The following is a 14,494-nucleotide window of genomic DNA, read 5'->3' as shown; positions in this document are numbered from 1 at the left end:
GTTAAGGATCCGGCGTTGCTGTGAGCTGTGGTGTAGGTTGCAGACGCCGCTCGGATCCCGCGTTGCTGTGGCTCTGGCGTAGGCCGGTGGCTACAGCTCCGATTAGACCCCTGGCCTGGGAACCTCCATATGCTGTGGGAGTGGCCCAAGAAATAGCTAAAAAAAAAAATAGTATATAAAATGATTTTAAAATTTTTAGGATTTTAAAATTGGGTGAACATGACATTTATAGATATTTTATTTTTGATTTAAAGTTTTTCAATATTTATCATGAATATTATATGTAACAAAAATTGTATAGTGGTTAAATTAGTTCATTCATATTAATATAAGCTTTGGTCAAGAATACGTAAATTAAAAATTGTGCAATACACCCTAAAACTCTCTTCCTCTATTAATAATCAAGAGTTAGATGTAGTTAAGTACAATCAAAATGAAAGGACAATTTTTTTGAGATAGAGGTTTTTAGTTTATTATTTTCCTTTTTTAAATGATTTTTAATTTTTCCATTGACAGATGAATGGATTAAGAAGATGTGGTATATATACACCATGGAATACTACTCAGCCATAAAAAAGAAGAAAATAATGCCGTTTGCAGCAACATGGATGGAACTAGAGACTCTCATACTGACTGAAGTCAGAAAAAGAAAGAGAAAAACAAATTTTTGGATACTAAATGGTTTTATAAACATAAAAGTTTGCTTTTGTTTCGTCACCATGCTGATTCTCAGTCTTATGGCATTAAGTAATATGAACCATTGTCTCTGAATATACACTTTTTAGCCCTGAGTCATTCCCTAGTTGTCTCCCTGTCCCCTCTTTTTTCAGTCCACCTCCTGGTGTACATTTGTCTTTCTCCATATCTTAGGATCCTAAACCTTTTTCTGCTTCCACAATTCCACTGAATCTTATTTTGTCAATGGTATAATAATCTCAGTATATTGCTAAATAAAATTCTTGTCAGATGTCAACACTACTATAACCTGGGTGAAACTTCACTCCTCAAAGTATGAATCCATGAAACGTGTCTTCCATAAAAATATTGGACTTTCTTCTAGTTCCACGCCTCCCCTCATGACCACTGCTCCTCAGATGGCTTCACAGATGCCTCTTCATCTGAGCTCCACTAACGCGGGTATTCCCCAGGAACCAACCCCTGACCCACCTGTGTTCCTTCTCTGTGATTTTCCCCTGGACAATTCTCCTTCATTCATAGAGCCATAACCACCAGCCATAATAGATACTGATGATTCCTACATCAACACCTGTCCCGGCCCTCCCAGTCACTGAGAAATCTCCAATATAATGTATCCGAACTGAAGTCTTCATATTCTCAATGGTACTTCACCTTTCAATCAGTAATACCATGCGTCATCACCCAGATCGAACTTTGAGGAAACCCTGGCTGACTCCTTTCTCTGACCCCATCTCATCAATCACACAGGCCTGCTATTTTTACCTCATCGGTGAGTCTCAAACTTCAGCACACATAAAATGCAAAGCTGATTAAAAGTCAGATTCCCACATCTTACCCAAAAGTTTCTGATTCAGAGGGCCTGGGCATGAAAATCTGCATTTCTAGCACAGGAGGATTGGTTTTTAGGACGGGCAAGATCTGAGCATGTTTATAGGCTGCATGAGGCTGTGGATAAGGAGTCGCCAGGGAGGAAAGAGGAACATCATAATGTGAGGCATGGGAGTCGCGCCCCGTGCTGTGAAACCAGTCCTGTAGCGTTTGCTAAGGCACAGCACCTGGAACGTCGGGTCAGGCTGGGGCGTGTATAGCGGTAAAGGTCTTGTTTTCACCCTAAGTAGTCTTTTCTTGGCTGCATAAGTCAGTAAGATGTACTTTTCTGATTTTTTTCAAGTTTTATTATTTCATTTCATACTTCCGTAGGAAAAAAACACACTGTTTTAAACAAGACAAGAAGCCCAAAAGAGAGTTGCTTATGCTAAGCCCGAAAGTTAACTTACAGTGGTGGCTTTCCCAGAAGAGGCCTTAACCTGGTCAGGAGTGGCCAGATCAGCTTAGTTCAGTCATCCGCGGAATAGACCTTGCCAGCCCTTAAAGGAAAGTCACTTTGCTGTAACCAACGTGCTTTTTCTCCAAGTTTATTTTCCTTGTGCCTTCTGCCTATAAAAGTCATCTTGAATAGCTCCTCGGAGCTCTTTCTATTTGCTAGACTGGACTCGATTTGCTATTCTAATTGACTTGTGCTCATAAAAACTCAAATTTGATAATATGCCTCAGTTTATCTTTTAACAGCTCTCAGTGCGGGAAGGGAGAAGGGAAGGGGACCCCGACAGCCCCAGGAGCACAGAGCAGCAGCTATGGTACCTGCGGAGCCTGAGCCGCCGCCTCTCACCGCCTCCAGAGATGCTGCGTCTTCCCTCTGGGGTTCTCCGTGGCTTTGGCCTTGGGAGCTTTTGCAGACAGACGGGAACGTGTCTTTTTCCAGACGCAGGCTGGCAACCTGCCAAAGTCAGACCGGGTCCAACTTTGACACACGACCGACTCAAGGACTGAGTTGAGGGTCAGACTGGGTCTTCTGGTAGAAGTGGGACCGGGTGTGGGGTCCGAGCACGGGCGAGTTAGAAACAGGACCGGTTCCGAGTGGGGCTGGTCCTGACTGAAGCTAGGCGTGGCTGGCGTGAGGCATCAGGTGAATAAAATTTTGTGTTGAGGCTGAAAAACAGGTTAACCTCGCTCAAAAGAATCTAGAAGACAGTGGCCACAGCTGAGAAGTTCGACCCTGGCCAAGCTTCTCCATTAGCGAGGCGCCCGCCCTCGAGGCAAGGGGGTCTCGGCCAAGCATTCGCGGAAGAGCAGAGGGAAAACGATTTTTCCTTCTCTTCCTGAGTTTCTCGTGACCGTGATGAGACCTGCTGGGACACCCTCCTCCTTCCAGAGCCTGCCAAACCCGGAGGAAACCTGGCAGAAGACGGCGAAAGGTAAGAATTCTTATCAAAGTCTGCTTTCAGATTTCTACCTGGGGGGCCTGGTGGAGAGAGGAACGTGCCATTTCAGGCTGTCCCTTTTCCCCAAACTCAGATGAGCGGGCAAAAAACCACTTGTAAGGATTAGAGCTTTGATCTGACTTGTGAACTTGCTTTTGGATATCTATTTGTTGTTGATTCTTTCCCAGAGACAGCTCTTTCCTTCTTGATGGTCTCGGTTTGTGTGCTGTAATCTTGGCTTGGCAGCAGTCAGGTGAGGGTGGAGGGGGTGGGGGGGTCCGCAAAAATACGGCTGGACAGAAATGTGGGTGGCGCTCCATTTGCTGCTAGGGCCCCACTGATGGCAGCGCTCTCGGAGGAAGTGTCTGAACTGGTGGGTCTTTCTTTTGGTTGTCTGTGGGAGTGGCATTGTGTCTTGGGAGGGTAGGATCCTTTGCACTCTCTTTGGGGACACCCCCTGTGTCCGTGGGGTTGTTCAGTGGTGCCAGTGAAGTTCCTGAGTAATGACCACAGTGACGACAAAAAAAAAAAAAAAAATGGATTTTCTGTCTTTGCCATCTAGCTAATTCTGGGCTTGCTACGTAAAATCTTATGACTCTGAAGCCAGCTTCTGAGGACCACAGTTAGCTCATGTGAAAAGCAAAGATAGGAGTTCCTATAATGGCTCAGTGGAAATGAATCTGGCTGGCATCCATGAGAATGCAAGTTCGATCTCTGGCCTTGCTCAGTGGGTTAAGGATCTGGTGTTGCTGTGAGCTGTGGTATAGGCCAGCAGCTACAGCTCCCACTCCACCCCTAGCCTAGGAACCTCCATGTGCTGCAGGTGTGGGCCTAAAAAGACACACACACACAAAAGCAAAGGTAAGCCTATATAATTGTAACAACAAAGATCCTAGGATATGTAAGTGAAAATGGTTTCAAAAATTACAGTTCAAAGGCAAATTCTACTGTCTACTACTTTCAATTTTTTTTAAAAGTTACAATCCCTGTTTTAGGCTTTTTATTTTTTATTTCGTGAATGTTCATAGCAGCTTTATTAGGACCAGTCAAAAATTGGAAAACTTCTCACATATCCCTCAAAGGGTGGATCATTAAATAAACCGTGGTACAGCCATACCAAGGAATACCACTCAGCAATTGAAAGAAAATGACGAATCTCAAGAGAATCATGCCGAGTGTAAAAAGCTAATCTCAAAAAATTCTTTATGATTCTGTATTTAATATTTTAAGTTATATTGGAGTATAGCTGATTTACAAAGTTGTGTTATGTTCAGTTGTACAGACAAGTAAGTCAGTTACACACACACACACACAGATATACCCATTCCTTTTCAGATTCTTTTCCCACATAGAGTAGTACACACAGTACTGAGTAGACGCCCCTGTGCTCTAAGTAAGTCCTTGTTACTTCCCTATTTTATACATAGTTGTGTGTATATGTTAATCCCAACCTGCTAATTTATGCCACCCCTACCCCTACGTTTCCCCTTTGGTGACTGTAAGTTTCGTTTTGAAGTATTTGAGTCTGCTTTTGTTCTGTAAGTTCTTTTGTATCCTGTTTATGAGATTCTACAGATTAGTGATCTCACATGATATTTGTATTTGTCTGGCTTCACTTAGTATAATAATTTCTCGGTCCATCCATGTTGCTGCAAATGGCATTATTCTGTTCTTTTTTATGGCTGAGTAATATTTCATTGTACATATACGCCACATTTTCTTTATCCATTCCTCTGTTAATGGACGTTTAGGTTGCCTCTGTGCCCTGGCAGTTGTAAACAGTACCACAATGAACATTGGGGTGTATGCATCTCTTCGAATTATGGTTTTCTTTGAATATATGCCGAGGAGTGGGGTTGCTGGATCATACAGTAGTTCTATATTTAGTTTTGTAAGGAACTTCCATATTGTTCTCCATAGTGGTTGCAGCAGCTTACATTCCCACCAACAGTGTGGGAGGGTTCCCTTTTCTGCATGCCATCTCTAGCATTTGTTGTTTGTAGACTTTTGATGGCCCTTCTGACTGGTGTGAGGTGATACATCATTGTAGTTTTGATTTGCATGTCTCTAATATGTTCTTAGGCTTTTAAAAGATGTTTTCTTCTGCCAAATATAAAATTTTTCATAGGTTGTGAAAAAAATGATGAGTTTATTCTTGAATAAGATTTGTATTCTTTATAAGAATAAAATAAGAAACCTGAAATTTTTCTCTGTCCAAAGTTTTTTTTTTCCCACATTACAAAGCATATGGTTCTAAAATAAGTGTTTCAAAACAATTTTATATACTGTATAAAGGATTACTCGTTCCACATTTGGCATTGTTCATTATGTTTGACATTATATATCAAATGCACACAGTATTAAAAATGATATAAAAAGTAAAGAGGTGACTAAAACTTATAGAAATATTTCAGAGGACAATTAACAATAAAGGCAACAGGGAAGAAAACAAACAAACATAAAATCCAATTAGATAAGTTGAATATAAAACTTGAGTTAAAAGGGAGCATTTCGAATGGAATAAACGTCACTGAGAATGCCCAAAGTATGGGCTTCCTATGTTTTATATACTTTAAAAGTCGATAAAATATCACTTAAATTGCTCCCAACTTGAGATAAAATAGTTTAGATGATAAAACAGACAGACTGTGGAGAAATGGCTAACCTCAAGAAGGAATCTGAACAAGTAAAACTATCTAAGATGTTGAGATTGACAGTTTAGACTTTCGGAGTATCATCATCTCATCCTGCACTTAGCAGCTAAGCTGCAAATAGCTCAGCCCCTGTGAATCTCATTCCCCTCATCTGTGAGAGAAGACCATCGTGGGGCACCTGCTCAGCTTTGTTGGGAAGATTAAATGAAAATGCCCTAAGGGAGGTGGTTGGGACAGGGCCTGGCACTTTGTCACTCTTCAGCAAAGGTCAGCTCTTACGAAGTGTGGCTGCAGTGGCTGCTGCTCTTACTACTGCTTCTAAGTGTGAGAAAGAGACATGGTTCCCTCCTTTTGCACTTTGGTTCAAACTGATCCATGCATTTAGAGGGCACAGTCTCTTGAGGAACTAGAACGCTGCTCAAACATCCATCCATACCACTTTCTGGTGCCTCAGGCAGTAGAATTCAAAAGCTAGAGCCTAGGCTTTGTGTCAGACTGCCTGAGTGAAGTCCTGGCTCCAAGCCTTCTGCCATGCATGATCTTAATTAAGTCAACTTAACCTCTTTATCTATAAAACGAGGATGAAAATAATAGAAGACTAAATGGGTTACGGTCAAAGTTAAATGACACACTTCACATAAAGCAGTTACAACAGCATATAAAATATAGTCAGCACTCAATAAATAAGCATCAATCACTGCCTAATCTACCATTTCTCATTCAGGGTGTTGTAAAATAGTGGAGGGGTTGTCCATTAAAGTTACCTAAATAGAGGCTCATTACTTGTGCCTCACGTCACCACTTACCTGTTCTGATAAACCCTGAACTGAACTCTTTTCCTGGTTTCAATTAACCTCGTTAAGAGTAAGCCATATATATTATGGGAAGGTAAAAAGAATCCAAAAGAAAGTGGCTGAAAGTTTAGATTTACAAGAGCTGGGCAAGTAAGGAAAGGAAAGAGAAAGAACAGCAGACTGGTAACTGGAGAAAGTGAGAGAAAACATGAGCTCTAAGCTGGGATTTCCTATCACTTGCTCCTAGCAGCTGGTTGCTGGGTAGGAACAAGAAAAATAGGGCAGCTGGCAAGCATCCTCGGCTATAGCTTCTCTTTCTGAGACCCACCCCCACTGCACATGGCACCATGATTAGTCGTATCTGGTGCCACATGCGAGCCAAGCTGATGTGGTTCTGCATACACACCCCTTCCATACACAAACGTGCTGTGTCCTGTCCTTGCCGAAAGGTGTCTTTCCTCAGTCAGTTTTCTTCCCCTGGCTATGTTTCTCTCTCGATCCAGACAGCCAAAATTATAACACTGTCTCCACTAGTTCCCTCCACTGTAAGTATTGCTCAGTCCATTCCAGTCTGGCTTTCAAATACCACCCCTCCAGGGAAATCAGTCTTGTTGATGTCACCAAATGATTTAAGTCCATTTTTCTGTTTGTCATGAGCATTTCCTAGAGCTGTTTACATGCTTTTTCAAAGTACTGAGATTTATAGCTCACACTGAGGATTTGTGTGTTTTGATTAAAAGTGCCTAGAAAACCCCAGAAAAGTTCTTGGGGAGGGAAGGTTCCAATAACATCTCTCAGTTTTAATTCTACTTCTCTGGTGTATCCTCTTCAAACAAAAGGATGCCAGTTGTTATAATCAGACAGTTGGTGTCTCCTCAAAATTCACTTGTTGAACCTTCATTCCTATAGTGATGGTATTAGATTTAGATGAGGGCGGGAGGGTGAAGCTCTTATGATGGGATTAGTGCCCTTAGACAAGGAGGAACACCAGAGCTCTATCTCCTCGATTTGAGAACACAGAGAAAAGGGGGGAATGCCTGCAAGCCAGGGAAAGGGCCCTTGACAAGAACCAAATCTACTGGCACCTTGATCTTGGGCTTCCCAGACTCCAGAACTACAAGAAATAAGTCACCCAGTCTATTGTATATACTATGGCAGCCTGAGCTCAGACACAGGGTTCAGTTTGGAGACCCCCTCTTTCTTTACACTTTTTCTCCAGGAGTTTTCATCCAGTTCCATAACTTTTAAACACTATCTACATGTGTCAGTGAATTTCACATATGTACTCCCCCTCATTTTCCTCTAAGCTCCAGATTTTTATAACAATATGTTTATCCTATATTTTATTGGGCATCTAACAGACGCTTCAAAATTAAGTTTAAAAATTGTTTTTAGAGCCTTCTTTCGAATTGTGTTTCTCTTTTAGTCCTGCCCATCCTAAATTAAAAAAAAAAAAAAATTAACACCTATAAACTGCAACACAGGAAAACTGTTGGTCTTTCTTGATTCGCACCCTTCCTTGATCCTCCCGTGCTAAACCGTTTCTCCAAGCCACTCCAGATATGTCGTCTTCTCTTCTCTTCATCACCACTGCTACAGCGCTGGCACGAAACACCATCTCCTATCCAAGGAACTGCTACAATGTGCCCCATATTCTTATTCCACCTGCCCCTTGCCCTCCTCCACATGCTGGTGCAGATTCACCTGTACATTTAAATGACGTCCTTCATTATTCACAAGTATTTTAAGTAAACTCAAATCCTATTATGGCCTGCAAATCTCAGCCTCATCCTGTGCTTTGACTACTCAGCCACCTTCATTTCACGCCACTGGGTTCTAGCTACTGTGGCCATCTCTTAAATCCCAGCATGCACCACGCTCTAATTTACATTGTTCACTCTCCGGGAAGGCTCTTTTTTCCCCAATCTTCATGCAGCAATTCTTTATTAATCATCAAATCCCAGTTTAAATATCCCCTACTGGAGGCTCTACCCACCTCATCTATGTGGATTCTCCTTGTTATTCTTTCTCATCCATTTGCGCCTCATTGAATTAAGAATATTTCCTATGTATGGGTTGCTTATTTACTTTCTATCTGTACTTCTCATTACACCGTAAAAACAAAAGGGCAGGATCTTATTCCTTGTATTCATTAATGCATGCTCAGTATTCTGCACCTTTGCTGGACTTGTAGCAGTCAATATCCTGAATGAATGAATTCAAGTATGAAATAGGCATTCGAGGTGCACTTAAATAGGTAGGGTTTATTATAAGCTACACAATATAAAATATTTATTGCTATTTAGTAACCATTAAATATCACACACAAGTGTTATGCAGAAATATTTTGAGTTCATCAACAAATTTTTATTGAACCCAGTACCTATGTTATGCTACTATGCATGGTGTTATGAGAAAGTTGAATAAAAATAAAGATAATTGCTACTGTTAAAATGGTTTATAATATAAAACAGCTAATGTTTAAATAAACAACATGAAATGGATATATAAAATGATTTCATGATTTAATGAAAAATAGCTGTAAAATATTTAATGAAAATTAATGATGAAGAATGGGTTTCTTTGAATAGCCACAGCCCTCCAAAAAGTGAGAGCCTATGAGATGAGATCAAATAAATAACAATAGCAGGTCTCACTAAAGTTTCAGAATCATATTACATATGTGTGTGTACATGCACAGTTCATGTGCTTTGGGAATTTTTACTATCCATGAATAACTGTAATTCTGAATATTTCTTATAAGTTATCTAAAACAATTAAAATGTATAATACTTCAGGGTAGCAAAATATATAAACATTTATTAGTAACCTACCTTGTAACTATCTTCTGGCTGATGTCAGACTGGCAAAAAAGAATAATGTAAAGTCCCTACTCACAGTGTGTCCCTAGGCCAGTGCAGGGAGAGGGAAGTAAAATAATCATATAGATGGCAAATCAATACACAATTCAACAGGTGGTGTAGAAAAGACATATATGCAAAGATGCTATGGAAGCCCCACTACTGAGGAGTCAACTAATTTGCTTGTTGGAGTCTAAGGTGGATATACACAGGGTGTGTCATTTGAGCCAGAGCTTGAGGAGAAGTAGAGTTTTGCCTACCCATAAAATGAGCAAAGCTTATTCTAGATAGACAGAATGATTTGTTCAGAGTCATAGGCCTGAGAGAAAATGGGGTATCTGTGGAATATGGAATGCAAAGCTGTTTCAGTGAATTAATACAGTAGATTCTTGCAGCAAACAAGACTTTGTCTACCCAGTGCCAAAACATCCTACGTAAAGATAATGCAAAAATCCAGACCAAATAAGGTGATACAGCTGGGTATTTTTCCCTGATTAAAAACCATCTAATCAGTCATTTAACTTCTTTCCACTGTGTTCACCATTTTTTTAAAAATGAAATCTAGTTTACCTTTTGGAGAAACCATAGTCTACAGGAATTCTTTTAAAACATAGATCAATGCATATTCTAAAGCTTCAAAGCCCAATGTGGAGCCTCAAGCCGCAGGTGGCCTCAGAGCACTAGAAACATGGCTCTTACCTCATGTTGCAAAGATAATATTTTAAATGAAACACATTATCAATATTATTTTGCCTACAGGCATACTGTGGAAATATTGCTGGTTTGGTTCCAGACTACTGCAGTCAAGCAAATATCACAATAAAGCAAGTATTTTGGTTTCTGAGCACACGTAAAAGTTACATTTACACTAAACTGTAGTCTATTAAGTATAGGATAGCATTGTATCTAAAAAAGTGCATACCTTAATTTAAAAATACTTTGTTGCTAAAAAACACGAACCATCATGGGAGACCTCAGGCAGTCTTAGTCCTTTTTGCAATGGTAATATCAAAGATCACTGATCACAGAACTACAAACAAACATAATTATAATGAAAAAGTTTGAAATACTGTGAGAATTACCAAAATGTGACACAAGGTCACAAAGTGAGTAAATGCCGCTGGAAAAATGGCATCAGTAGACTTGCTCTAGGCAGGGTCACCACAAACCTTCAATTTATAAAAAACAGTATCTGCAAAGCACAATAAAATGAGGTATGCCCGTATTTATTTTTCCTGTTTTAAAGTGACTTCTAGAAAATTTTAAACTACATGTGCAGCTATTTCTATTAAAGATTGCTGTTCTAAAAGGTTTATAAAAAAGTTAATAACTACCCTCTAGGAATGGACACCACCAATTTAGAAGATTACAAATTATTCAACAGTGAACCCATAAAATCCTCTCTAAAATTTATGTGCTTTAAATGAAAGCCATAAAAGTTTAGCATTCTATGACAGGGAAGTATTCTCTTATACATGTGGGGGAGCACTGAGCATTTTTTTAAAATGTGGCTTCACAGAGAAGCTGTATCTTATAATTTTAATTAAACCTGAACACTTCTGCAGTATTCTGCTGCTTCAGTGGAGAATTGCACAACCACCCTTATTTTTTAAATGAGGCTATTTATTGTGTTCCTTTTGTTATTTCCACAACCTGAGAAAATTAACGTATAAAAATACTTTTCTGTTTCTGTTTTATAGCTAGGTTCTTTGGTGCCATCTTTCAGATTCCACATATGAGTGATACCATATGGTATTTCTTGTTCTCTTTCTGTCTTCACTTAGTATGAGACTCTCTAGTTGCATCCATTGTTGCAACAAGTGGCATTATTTTCTTCTTTTTTATGTCTGAGAAGTATTTATGGTTGCCAAAGGGGCAGGAGGAAGACGTGGGATGGACAGGGAGACTGGATTCGGTAGATACAAACATTTAGAATAGGTAAGCAGTGAGGTCTTACTGTATACCACAGGAAACCATATCCAGTCTCTTGGGATAGAACATGATGGAAGAATAGTATGAGGAAAAGATGTATATATATATGTGAATGGATGGGTCACTAAGCTATATAGCAGAAATTGACACGAAACTGTAAATCAGCTATACTTTAATAAAAATAAAATTAAAAAATACTTTTCTGATGCATATGTAATACACTCCCTTTTAATCTTGATTTTTAATAGCATTTTGTATGTGCTAAAGCTAAAGATCAAATAAAAGTAAAAATTGGGTAGAAATGTATAGTGATTATATTTATTGAGATAATGTTTTTAATTTTGAGACCTATAAAAGTATAGAGGATGTCAACATAAATTAGAATCAAATCAAAAATAGCCTAAAATGTTTAATATTTATTGGTCAAAACTAGAGATTTAGAGACCCATCTACCAATGACTGGAAAATCCATTTAGAAATTACTTGTAAGTCAATAAACCTCATCATATAAAAGTTTTCTGAGGTTATTTTGATAAAATTATTACTTGTACAGAAATTACAACTCATGTTTATTTAGCTGAGTTAACACGAAGCGGTAGTGACATTGAATAACATTAAACTAATTACACAGATGCATTAATTTCTGTGAAATGCCTTAAAACAGAGTGGATTGTTACTGTCTACTGTGTTTAGCGAATCTCTGCTAATGTAAGAGACTCAGTGTACAGCCTTCTCCGAATGATGGGGAATAACACAACCATTAAAATGCATGAGGTTACACTGTAATAGCATCTTTTACCTAATAACAAATCAGGCCAGAAATACTAATAAACATAATCTCTGGCCCTTAATGGGAGATTTCTGCTAATTTCGAAAGCTTTACAATTAGCTCTGATTCAGTGAACTTGAATCCCTGTTAAATTAAACTGTTAGGGAAGGTGAAACACTGTTGTTTTAGGAAGGCAATGCTGAAGATTCTATGTGGATTTTTATTTTCCAAGGCAAGGTAATTTTATTTTAAAAATAAAATTTTTGCATTATGTTTGTAACTATCAAAAACCTATACATTGCACCAAGATTAAAATACACTTTTTCTTTTAAATACTCATGACCCACCTACCAGCACCTCAGACTTTGTCTCTCATGCTTCTTGCTAGGCAGGTACTCCCATCACACAGACCTTCCTTCTGCTCCAGCCCTGCAAGCCTATCCTGATCTGAGAACAGGCCTTGCTGTTACCTCTTCCTAGAAGACTATTCTAGGAAGCACTGCTCCTCAGTCCTCTCCTAACCAGCTCCTTTTTATTGAGGTCTCAGTTCAAACATTACTGCTTCAAAGGCATCTTTCCAGAATTCCCGTTTTAAGCGCTTATCATTTCTTTTCTTTGAATTATTCCTTCCTTGCCTTGAGAACAGCCATCGAATTTGAATCTAGTAAATTGCTGTGCACACTTGGCTGTTGGACTTTCCTCTGTACAGCATTCACCACATGAGAGCAGAAACACTGTTTGGCTCATAAAACCTCCCTAACAAACTGATTAACACAGTGACGGTACACATATGTACTCATAATACCCGCCCCCCACAGACTCATATATATTTATAAATATATAATATGTACTTATTGTCATATTGCTCATGATACTTGGTAGCCAGTGTTTTTTTTTTTTTTCTGTGAAAATCTTATTATAACAGCTTTTAAAGTCCATAAGCAGTATCTCTGTGGCACATGTTTTAATGATTATAGGGTGTTTCAGCATTTGAATATACTAGACTTTGTTATCAAATCCCCTATTGTTGGATACTTAAGTTCCTACTATTTTTTCCACTATTATAAACAATATTTTGATTCACATCCTCATAGATATTTGAACACTTGCCTGATTATTTCCCCCAGATAAATTCTAAGTTAAATTGCTAAGTAAAACATATATTTGGAGTTCCCTTCATGGCTCAGTGGTTAACAAACCTGAGTAGGATTCATGAGGATGTGGGTTCGATCCCTGGCCTCGCTCAGTGGGTTAAGGATCTGGTGTTGCCATGAGCTGTAGTGTAGATTGCAGATGTGGCTCGGATCCCACATTGCTGTGGCTGTGGCATAGCCCGGTAGCTGTACCTCCCATTTGACCCCTAGCCTGGGAAATTCCATATGCCATGGGTGTGGACCTAAAAAGCGGGGGAAAAAAAAAAAAAGAAACACATTTAAAATTTGATACATATTACTACCTCCCAAAATTATTTTACAAGCTTCTATTCACATCGGCATTGTGTAAAAGTGACTATTTCTCTGTAGTCTTGGAAATATGGAAACTATCAATACTTGCCAGTTAATAGGGAGGCTATCCAATTTTTTTGACTTAATTGTTCATGGCCTTTGGAACATTGGAAAGTCTTTTTCAATAATTTCTGAGTTCTATTCACATGTTAAGAGTTTTTAATATATGTAGTCAAATAACTGTTTCATTTTTCCAATTTTATATGTATTTTATCTTTTTTGTATGTTTACCTCTAGCTGTTTTATAGTCAAATCTGATGTTCCTTCAGGATTTTAATTTTTAGTATCAAATTTTAAAAGGTCCCACTTGGAGTTCCCGTCGTGGCGCAGTGGTTAACGAATCCAACTAGGAACCATGAGGTTGCGGGTTCGGTCCCTGCCCTTGCTCAGTGGGTTAACGATCCGGCGTTGCCGTGAGCTGTGGTGTAGATTGCAGAGGTGGCTCGGATCCTGCATTGCTGTGGCTCTGGCGTAGGCCGGTGGCTACAGCTCCGATTGGACCCCTAGCCTGGGAACCTCCATATGCCGTGGGAGCGGCCCAAAAATTAGCAAAAAAAAATAAAAAATAAAAATAAAAATAAAAGGTCCCACTTTATCTGAAGACTACGAAAATTACACACACATACACCCAGTGTACATACATTATAAAATATATCAAATATGTTTATACTATATACTTCTCTCACTTTCATCTATAACATTCAACAAAAATCTACAAGTAATATCAGAGAAATCACTTCGCAGGTTTGGAGATACTGAGGCTTATAACAAGGAACCATTACAAAAGTTTGATACAAAGTGTTTAATATTTTCTGTTGATTTCGAGGAGAACCCCACAAATAATACTGTTCCTGAATAGGACAAAAATGCTAAAAATGCTAAAATCTGTCTTTTTTTTTTTTTTTGTCTTTTTACGGCCATGCCTGAGGCCTGAAGTTCCCTGGGCTGGGAGTCCACTGTTCTGGCCTACGCCACAGCCACAGCAACAAGCCACATTTACAACCTACTCTGTATATTGC

At 39.1% G+C, this 14,494-nt stretch overlaps 2 protein-coding genes across 43 annotated transcripts in view; one reads left to right on the top strand and one right to left on the bottom strand.

Annotated features, from left to right (window-relative positions):
* Positions 1–14,494, bottom strand: part of PPFIA2 (PTPRF interacting protein alpha 2) — a 461,887-nt gene that overhangs the window by 405,920 nt on the left and 41,473 nt on the right. For 7 of the 42 annotated variants that reach the window (XM_084957722.1, XM_084957723.1, XM_084957725.1 and 4 more), the window contains exon 1: positions 2,341–2,634. The exons of the other annotated variants lie outside the window; for them this stretch is intronic. The gene's annotated coding sequence lies outside the window, so the exon portion shown is untranslated. Of the gene's footprint in view, positions 1–2,340; positions 2,635–14,494 lie in introns of those variants that run through there. 42 annotated transcript variants of the gene reach the window in all.
* The window catches only part of LOC146403606 (uncharacterized), a 421,112-nt gene continuing 409,369 nt past the window's right edge, over positions 2,752–14,494 (top strand). Inside the window, exon 1 of the mRNA XM_084957731.1 lies at positions 2,752–2,954. Coding sequence (XP_084813857.1) covers positions 2,879–2,954 — 76 coding nt within the window. The 5' untranslated portion in view covers positions 2,752–2,878. The remainder of the gene's footprint in view (positions 2,955–14,494) is intronic.

This window comes from Sus scrofa, chromosome 5, assembly GCF_054392235.1.
Source record: "Sus scrofa isolate SSC_HxYL_T2T_F1_AM1 chromosome 5, Sscrofa_HxYL_maternal_Yorkshire_Landrace_v2.0, whole genome shotgun sequence".
Classification (NCBI taxonomy): domain Eukaryota; kingdom Metazoa; phylum Chordata; class Mammalia; order Artiodactyla; family Suidae; genus Sus; species Sus scrofa.
The sequence above is the reverse complement of the archived record's forward strand: the minus strand, read 5'-3'. Positions and strand labels throughout refer to the sequence as shown.